This window comes from Lycium barbarum, chromosome 12 (assembly GCF_019175385.1).
Source record: "Lycium barbarum isolate Lr01 chromosome 12, ASM1917538v2, whole genome shotgun sequence".
Lineage (NCBI taxonomy): Eukaryota > Viridiplantae > Streptophyta > Magnoliopsida > Solanales > Solanaceae > Lycium > Lycium barbarum.
The window spans coordinates 69,932,907-69,943,136 of record NC_083348.1 but is presented as its reverse complement, the minus strand read 5'-3'; the positions used below and the strand labels follow the sequence as shown (position 1 = coordinate 69,943,136).

Here is a 10,230-nt window from a genome sequence, read left to right as displayed (position 1 = left end):
TATATACTTATATATATGTATAACTTAATATATATACTATAAATACTTATATATATGTACTATATACTATATATACTTATATATATGTATAACTTAATATATATACTATATATACATATCTACTATATATACTATATATACTTAATATATATACTATATATATTTATATACTATATATACTTATATACTATATATACTTATATATGTGTATAACTTAATATATATACTATATATACTTATATATATGTACTATATACTATATATACTTAATATATATACTATATATACTATATATACTTATATACTATATATACTTATATATGTGTATAACTTAATATATATACTATATATACTTATATATATGTACTATATACTATATATACTTACTTATATACTTTAGTTTTTTTTTTTTTTTAATTTTTTACCGGTTTAACCGGTTCCGGTTCCGGTTTTACCGGTTTCCAAAATATTGGAACCGGACCGGTAAACCATTAAACGGTTAACCGGTTCTACCGGTTCCGGTTCCGATTTAACCAGTCCGGTTACCGGTTAAAACCGGTAAGACCAAACCGGTTAATAAGAAACCAGCAGCCCTTGAAATGACTCATTCAACTATTACCAATAACGAAGTAAGTAACCACGGCTAGAAACTTGCAACCTTCTTCCACAAATTTTGTAAAAGTTAATAGTGGGTTCCTATTTTAGGGGAAGAGGCCGTATATAGTGGGTTCCTACAGTTTAATAATGCAACAATTTTTTTCTCATTTAATAATATAATTATTAGCCACTTTCAAATTTTTTAAAAACAGAAAAATTAGGAGAAAAAGGCAAAAAATCCACAAAAGGATAAATAGCAATGCTGGTCATAGAGAGGTGTCACATCACCTTATCTATGTCTAGCTTTATATTATATACAAATTCTTATCTGCAAAGTCATTAATTACGGATTAAAGCGGTAACTCAAAAATTAGTGTGTAAAGTTTTGTTTTTATTGAACATAACATACTTTGTGAACGTACGCATAAAAATGCATATTAAATTGATTTCTTGCCCCCCAAAATATTGTACAAGAAGTCATGAACCAATAGAATTTGATCTTCATTTTCAACTTAAAAAAACTACATAACAATGACTCGTAGTGAACTTCAATTCGTGAGGATATTATCAAAGATAAATTGTGTTGATCATGTCGCCTATAACGTCCAGCCTTAGCTGGCCCTTTCTGGAACAAAGATTCTTTGCTAAATATTATGATTAAATATAACTTTGAGATGTAGCCTTCACAAATAAGCATTTAAGATAGAGTTTAAGCTTTACCGGCGGACTTAAGATCGAATTAAAAAAAGGGATTAGAAAAAAATGTTCTATGTCAAGGGAATTCAACATAACTTATATATATTTCATTTATAATTTTTTAAAACAGGGTTCAATTGAACCCGGTTGCATCCCTCTACCTCCCCCCATATTTACACACTGAAAATATAAAAACTATTTACACAATCAGATCGCTTATTAGGTGATTACCCATAACTTCTATGAGAGTTATTAATTTGTAACAAGATAAAAATGGTGACAAACCTGCTTTTGCAAATTAAACTACCATGACATTGTAAAAATCTTTACGTTGCAAGTGTATAACTTAAAATCCTTTAAATATCCGTGTCTGATACTATATATGCCTATGTCATGTCCATTGTGTTTATATATATATATATATATCACAGCTAGATTTGTTCAATCTAAGGAAAACATGGCTGCAATTCCATCACAACTTGTTTCAATTCATGAAAAAACCATTGTGAAGCCTTCTTCACCCTCTCCTTCTTCTCTCAAATATCACAAGCTCTCTTTTGTTGACCAATCGTTGAGTCATTTATACATTCCTCTAGTCTTTTTCTATACTAAACAGCCGCAACAAGTACTAGAACTTTCCCAAATAACTAACGCATTACAAAGTTCTCTTGCAAGAACCTTAGCCTCATATTACCCTTATGCAGGGACTATGAAAGACAGTGCCACGATTGAATGCAACGACAAGGGGGTCGACTTTTACAACGTTCACATTTCGCGTCCAATGTCTGAAATACTAAATCTCCCTTATGATCATCATACAGAAACCTGCAATGTTTTCCCAAAAAATTTACCTTGGAAGAATTCGTTCGATGGAAGTCTACTTGTGGCTCAGTTAAGCCATTTCGGTTGTGGAGGAATTGCTGTTAGCACGTGTTTGTCACATAAGATTGGTGATGGGAGCTCTGCAGCTAGTTTCTTACACGATTGGGCTAGAGTAACACGCGATCCAAACATGATTACTCGTCCTGAATTCGTTGGAGATTCAATCTTCCCGTCGCGTAATAGTCCTCTGTCTGATCCTGTTTTTCTATCCAACACAAAAAATTGTACACATAGGAAGTTCCTTTTCTCTGGCTCCAAGTTACGCGCGCTTAGAACAATAGTTGCAGCTGAATCGGGGGTCAAAAATCCTACTCGCGCTGAAGTTGTGAGTGCAATTTTGTTCAAGTTCGCCACTAAAGCAGCATCAAGAATCAAGAATTCTGTTTCATTTCGCCCGTCCATGATGTTAAACGACGTTGATATACGCCCTCTAATCGTGCCCCCTTTGCCACAAAACTCTATAGGGAACCTCGTGAGTGGTTTTTTACTCATCGTGACTGAGGAAGATGAGATGAAAATACCAACATTGGTCCACAACCTTAGGAAAGAACTTGAATCATTTTACAAGAAAGATCCTGTTCGACAAAATGACTTAGTGATGGAAATAGAGGGATGCACTAAAAATGGAAGGCCGTTGTTCGATACTGAAGACTACGACATGTACTTATGCAGCAACATGTGCAAGTTTTCGGGTTATAGTATAGATTTTGGATGGGGAAAACCAGAGAGAGTGTCATCACCATTTGGTCCATGGAAGAATAGCTTCTTCTTGAGTGCTGATAAAAGTCTTAATGGTGTTGAAGCAATGGTAACATTAGAAGAAGCGCACATGCTAGCATTAGAGAGTAATGAAGAATTTCTTGAGTTTGCTACTCCAATTACAAGTTATTAGCTAACTTAGAAAACACCATTAGTATTTCTATGTTTATGTCGCGACATAACGAGGGAAACCCGCATGTCGTGTACCAGTTACTGCCCCTAGTTTGAGTCGTGATAAAACTCTTTATGTTGTTTTTTCCATCAATAATAGCTAAAGGTTATGATTTGAATATGTATAACTTAGCACATTTTTTCCACCACCTTTATCGCTACACTACATGCTTTCTTTGTACCAAAAAGAAATGTACCCAAAAAAAAAAAAAAAAAACAAAGGAATTAATACAATTTATTTAGGGAAAAGCGTCAAGTATACCCTCCGACTTTAGTTTATTGGCTAACTTTGTCGTCCGTTAGCCAAAGTGAACACTCCCTCCGTTAGCCAAAGTGTTCACTTTTACGCTCAATTGGATGGAAATCTTCAATTCAGCTAAACTTACCCATTTAATTAAAAATACTCATGTCCCATATTATAATCCGCTGTACCCTGACCCGAAAATAATTTGACCCCATCCAAATATACCCCTCTACGCATTCTTTCTAGTAGATAGAAACAACTATCAGCTCCCACTTAAATGCCTCTTAACACACGTAAATCCCTCCATTAACATCACATGCAGTGTCACTCTCGTTATATTTAAATCAAGCCATTGGATCCTACTACGAAATTTACACCAAAAAAATACAAAATATTAATCCAGATACTCACAAATAAATGTTACACATGCACAATGTACAACTAGTAAACCGTAGCTTTAGATTTCATTAATCAATAAGAACTAACAGAAATTAAACGTATCACCATTCCTCTGAAACAAATCTCACCAAATAAGATGTATTCTAATTAAATCCATTTACTAATCAAACTAAACAGAAACTACACCCAAACACAATTCACAACAATTAAAAAAAAAAAAAACTGATCTAGAATAGAAAGAATGCGTAGAGGGCTATATTTGGGTGGGGTCAAATTATTCTTTGGGTCGGGGCGGGTTATAATATGGGGCATGAGTATTATTAATTAAATGGGTAATTTTGGCTGCATTGGAGATTTCCATCCACTTAAGGGTATAAGTGAACACTTTGGCTAACGGAGGGGTATATTTGATCACTTTGGCTAATGGACGGCAAAGTTAGCCAATAAACTAAAGTAGAAGGGTATATTTGACTGAAGGGTGAGACTGGTAAAGCCTTTGCTTTAGCCCCAAACATTTGAGGCCCCAAAAATTTTTACCGATGAATTTTTTGATATTAGTATCTCTTAGATAATATTGAAGGTTGCAGAAAGCAGTACAAAATATTCTAATAACAGAAAGAAAAAACTATCTACTTTTTAAGAGAAATATTTTAGAACTTTGAACTAAATTACTCAAATCTTCAACAACAACAACAATCCTAGTGAAATCCCACAATGTGGGGTCTGGGGAGGGTAAAGTGTACGCAGACCTTACCCCCACCTTGAGAGGTAGGGACACTATTTCCGAAAGGCCCTCAGCTCAAGAGAAAACAAGACAAAAGAGTCAGATAAGGACAAACATATCAAAATAATGAGAAAAATAAGAATTAACAAGAGCAAAGAGCCAACAAATATAAGCAGAAATCAAAGGGCAATAAACGATAGAGCAAAACTACGACCACTAGTGTGGGAGAATAAGTGAGACTACCTACTAGCCTTACTAGTCTTCTATCCTAATCTGAGCCCTCCACAACCTCCTATCTAAGGTCATGTCCTCGTTAAGCTGAAACTGCGCCATGTCCTGTCTAATCACCTCTCCCCAATACTTCATTGGCCTACCTCTACCTTTCCTGAGACCGTCTATAGCCAACCTCTCACACCTCCGTATTGGGGCATTTGTGTCTCTCCTCTTCATATGCCCAAACTATCTCGGTCTCGCTTCTCGCATCTTGTCCTCCACCGATGCCACTCCCACCTTGTCCCGGATGTCTTCATTCCTAATCCTATCTCTCCTAGTGTGCCTACACATCCACCGCAACATTCTCATTTCCGTGACTTTTATCTTCTGCACATGAGAGTTCTTAACTGGCCAACATTCTGCCCCGTACAACAAAGTCGGTCTAACCACCACTTTTTAGAACTTTCCCTTAAGTTTTGGTGGCACTTTCTTGTCACACAGCACTTCAGAAGCGAGCCTCTATTTCATCCACCCCGCACCAATACGATGAGTGACATCATCATCAATATCTCCATTTACTTGTATAATAGACCCAAGGTACTTGAAACTTTCTTTCTTTTGGACGACCTGCGTACCAAGCCTCACTTCCACGTCAGCCTCATTTGGTATGCCACTGAACCTGCACTCCATGTACTCCGTCTTGGTCCTACTCAGCTTGAATCCTTTAGACTCCAACGTCTGCCTCCAACCCTCTAGCTTAGCGTTAACTCCACTACGAGTCTCGTCAATCAATATTATGTCATCCGCGAACAACATGCATCATAGCACCTCACTTTGAATTTGTCGCGCCAATCCATCGATTACTAAGGCAAATAGAAATGAGCTAAGAGCTGATCCTTGATACAAACCCATCAGAACTGGGAAGTGCTCTGAATCTCTTCCTACTGTCCTTACCCTGATCTTGGATCCCTCATACATGTTCTTGATCGCTCTAATGTACGCCACAGGTACACCTTTAGCCTCCAAGCATCTCTATAAAACCTCTCTTGGCACTCTGTCGTAAACCTTCTCTAGGTCGATGAATACTATGTGCAAGTCCCTCTTCCGCTCCCTATACTGCTACACCAATCTCCTAACAATATGAATGGCTTCCGCAGTAGAGCGCCCTGGCATGAATCCGAACTAGTTCTCTGAAATAGACACGCCTCGCCTCACCCTCATCTCTACCACCCTTTCCCACACTTTCATAGTATGGCTTAGCAGCTTGATACCTCTATAGTTGTTGCAGCTTTGAATGTTGCCCTTGTTCTTGTACAAAGGAATCATTGTACTCCACCTCCATTCTTCGGTCATCTTCGCCATCTTGAAAATGACATTAAACAACCCAGTCAGCCACTCCAAACCTGCCCTGCTTGCACACTTCCAAAATTCCCCAGGAATCTCGTCACGTCCGGTCGCTCTTCCCCTGTGCATCCGACGAACAACACCCTTAGCCTCATCAATCCTTATACTCCTACAATATCCAAAATCACGATGCCTCTCAGAGTACTCCAACTCTCCCAACACAATGTCGCTGTCCCCTTCTTCGTTCAAGAGTTTATGGAAGTACGATTACCATCTCCGTTTAATGAGAGCTTCCTCCACCAGCACTTTGCCATCCTCATCCTTGATGCACTTCACTTGATCCAGATCATGTGCCTTCCTTTCTCTCGCCTTGTCCAGCCTGAAAAACTTTTTATCCCCGCCTTTGTCCTCTAGTTCTGCATAGAGGCATTCAAAAGCTTCCTTTTTTGCTGCCGAAACCGCCAACTTCGCTTCCTTTCTCGCCATCTTATACTTTTCCCTATTTGTCCGCTTCTCTTCATCATCGTTGTTTTCTACTAACTTCGCATATGCCTACTTTTTTGCTTCCACCTTCCCTTAGATTGCTCCGTTCCACCACCAATCCCCTCGGTGCCCACCACGGCGACCTCTCGAGACCCCCAGAACCTCTCTAGCTGCTTCTCTAATGCAACTGGACGTCCTATCCCACATACTGGTCGCGTCTCCTCTACTCTCCCATGCCCCCAAAGCCATCAACTTGTCCCCTATCTCTTAGGCGCTAGACGGAGTCAAACTCCCCCACCTGATCCTCGACCGGTCATCCACGACCCTCTTCTTCTTCTTCTTCTTCTTCTTCTTCTTCTTCCTCTTCCTCTTCCTATTTATCTCCAAATTCATCACCAATAACTTATGTTGGGTCGCAAGATTCTCACTTGGAACGACCTTGCAGTTTTTACAAAGACCTTTATCATCTTTTCTAAGGAGCAAATAGTCTATCTGCGTCGCAGCCAGCAAGCTACGGAAGGTTACCAAGTGCTCCTTCTTCTTTGGGAACCTCGAGTTCGCTACCACCAAATCAAAATCCTTCCAAAAGTGAGACTTCTCCTCCGTTCTTGTCTCCGAAGCCAAAACCCCTATGCACATCGTCATAACCCCTCGACACGGACCCAATGTGTCCATTGAAATCTTCTCCTATGAATACCTTCTCCGTAGGCGGTAAACCTCCTACCACTTCATCCAAATCCTCCCAAAAGCGCCTTTTTTCCTCCTCGTCCAAGCCCGCTTGCGGCGCGTAAGCACTAATAATGTTCCAGGTGAACCTTCCAACGACCAACTTAATCACCATCATCCTGTCATTGACCCTCCTGACCTCTACCACCTGATCCCTCAGCTCACTATCAACTAAGATACCTACCCCATTCTTATACCCCGACCTACCCGAGAACCAAAGCTTATACCCGTCCACATCCTTAGCTTTAGGCCCTACCTATTTAGTCTCTTGGACGCAAGACTCTTGGACGCAAGCAATATTAATCCTCTTCTTCTTAAGAATCTTAACTAGCTCTATGGGCTTTCCCGTTAAAGTTTGATGTTCCAGGATCCTACTCTCAACCTAGAAGCTCTCTTAACCCACTTAGCCCCTGACCCCGACCGTGAACATGACCCTAATCTACCATCCCTCACTAAAGCCACTAAAGCAAATATACACTAGCCAAAGGTTTATCTAAGACAAATAAGGATCAATACTAAAGCAACATTTAGAGCTAAAGGCAAGAAATTGAAATAAATGTTTGGTATAGTAGGGCAGGCAAAAATTATAAGGCTAAAAGGCGGAATGGGTACGGGCTACAGGAGGTACCAACTCCAGGTAAATGGAACCTGTTCACCGCCAAAAATACTGTTCACCGCTGTACTCTGCCGGGGACTTGGGTACCTGTGCAGGCCTGACCAGAAAACCTACTGGAGAAAGGTTTCCAGTTGCAGTAAAGAAAAGGGAAGAAAAGAAAAGAAAAGAGAAGAAGAGAGAGAAGAGAGAAATAAATCTGGCCGGCGTCGTCGGCGGCAATAGAGGTTATGGTCGTCGGTGACAGAGGAGCCGGTCGGAGTGGCTAGGTGTCGGGGGGAGGGGGGAGGGAGTCACTGATCTTTCCGTCGGGGAGTTAAATAAAGTTTTTTCAACAACATCGAAGGTAATGTGTTTAATGTTGGAAATCTTACGGAAAATACTTGATCACGAACACTTATAGGAAACTCTTAATACTTGATCACGAACCTTGTCGGAAAATACTTGATCACGAACCTTGCAAGAAATTCTTGAAAGCTTGAGGCATGTCAATTAAGACACTGTCCTTAAGGATATTTCACCCGGTATGGGTGTATTCCCCAGGATTCAACAAGCTCTTCTAGTACATAATTAGGAGCCAAAATATAACAAAGATTTATCTCAAAGAAAACCCAGCAATACAAAATTATAAGTAGTATTTCTGCTGTATTTTTCACCCTTTAAAGATGAATCCGTAAAATCATATATAAAGCAAAAGAGTGAGCTTTTTAATCTTCTGCCAACGTCTACAAATTTAAGAGAAATAATGCCCATAAAAAAGGCAATTGAAATAATCAAACTAAATTCCCAAACGTTTGGCAACTGCATTTTTCCTCTTTAATAAAATCATTAAAGCAATTCAATATTTGTATTAATTATCTTGACCAAACTTAATAACAGATGCTAGAGAAATTCCAAAATTGATTGTTATTCCTTTTGAGATACTACTAATATTTTTTAACAATTCCCCACATATCTCAAAAAGAATAATAAGAAATAAAATAAAATAAACTTTTTGGAATAATATTAAATGAGACGTTTTGCTGGGTTTTCAAATATGAGTACAATGTGTCGAATCTGGTGTCTCGTAGACTATGAACCAGACCTAGACAAAATAAGATTAAACTTACAGAACAATTGGTGAAGTTTAGAACTTCTATGAACCAAGAATTCTTTTGTAAGTCTAGGGTCTTATTCTATCACATTATACTCGCACAAATTTTGTCGTTATCGCGGTTTTGCGCTAAGAGGCCATGCGCGTGTCTTGGTATTCATGAGTGCTCTAGAAACCTGTCACAATTTCGTAGAAACCATAGTAGAAACATGTACCTACTCAATTAACGCTAATGTTTTTCAGAAGTGATTTTAAGAAGAACTTTTCCATTTCAAGAAATTGGGTAGTTCTAGAAATCACCAACATAATAAATCATTCTTCTTCTTCAACTTGGGTGACACAGAATTATTTTGGTAGCACAAATATGCTTAGTAGCACCGCAGTCATCTAACACCCAATATCTCACATTAGTCACAAGATTCACTTGAGAAATGATTACAATAATTATATCATCTGTTTAGTCAATTTTATTATACTTAGCGAGATTATCATTTCTCCGAATCTTCTTCTACATCGAGGGGTATGATGGCTTAGTTTGCCACACTCAAAATATTTTTTCAAAAATTTCATCACAATAACTATATATTAAAACATATGCATCTACATTCAGCTTAACACCTCAAATATAAATTATTCACAAAACACTCAAACGATTTAAAAATTATTAGGAATTACCTAAATAATAACAACACAAATATATATATATATATATATATATATATACCAAAAGGAGATCGTCCAATAAACACTTTTTGGAAGAATCAAATATATCCTCAAAAGGATCTTTAAGAATTTTCTCACCCAAAGAGGTAAAATAAATTTCCCCCCTAAACTGCACTGTTGTCTTCTTTCCAAACAGAGAAGGCAGTCATCTACTACATAGTTCAAACGGAAAAGGGCCAAAATTACTCCTGAACTTTGGGAAATAGTTCATTCATACCCTTTGTTATACTTTATGGCCAATTATACCCTTACCGTTATACTATGGGGTCAATTATACCCTTATGTCTAACAGCTGTCACGTGGCATCATCCCAGCCCTTCAAAATTATTTCCCCTCAAATAATTTTTTACCCACTAAAATAACCCAACCCGACCCGATTTTTTTTTCCAGCCAAGGGGTAGTAGGTTGGGTCTGTATCAGTTTGGCTGGAAAAATAATTCGGGTCGGGTTGGGTTATTTTAGTGGGTAAAAAATTATTTGAGGGGAAAATAATTTTGAAGGGCTGGGATGATGCCACGTGGCAGCTGTTAGACATAAGGGTATAATTGACCCCATAGTATAAC

At 38.3% G+C, this 10,230-nt stretch overlaps 1 protein-coding gene across 1 annotated transcript; it reads left to right on the top strand.

Annotated features, from left to right (window-relative positions):
* The first annotated feature begins 1,750 nt into the window (after window positions 1-1,750).
* On the top strand, window positions 1,751-3,067 carry LOC132624395 (acyltransferase Pun1-like). Its single transcript, XM_060339181.1, has one exon. It carries the CDS (start codon window positions 1,751-1,753, stop codon window positions 3,065-3,067), a length of 1,317 nt encoding a protein of 438 aa, XP_060195164.1.
* Window positions 3,068-10,230: the final 7,163 nt, after the last annotated feature.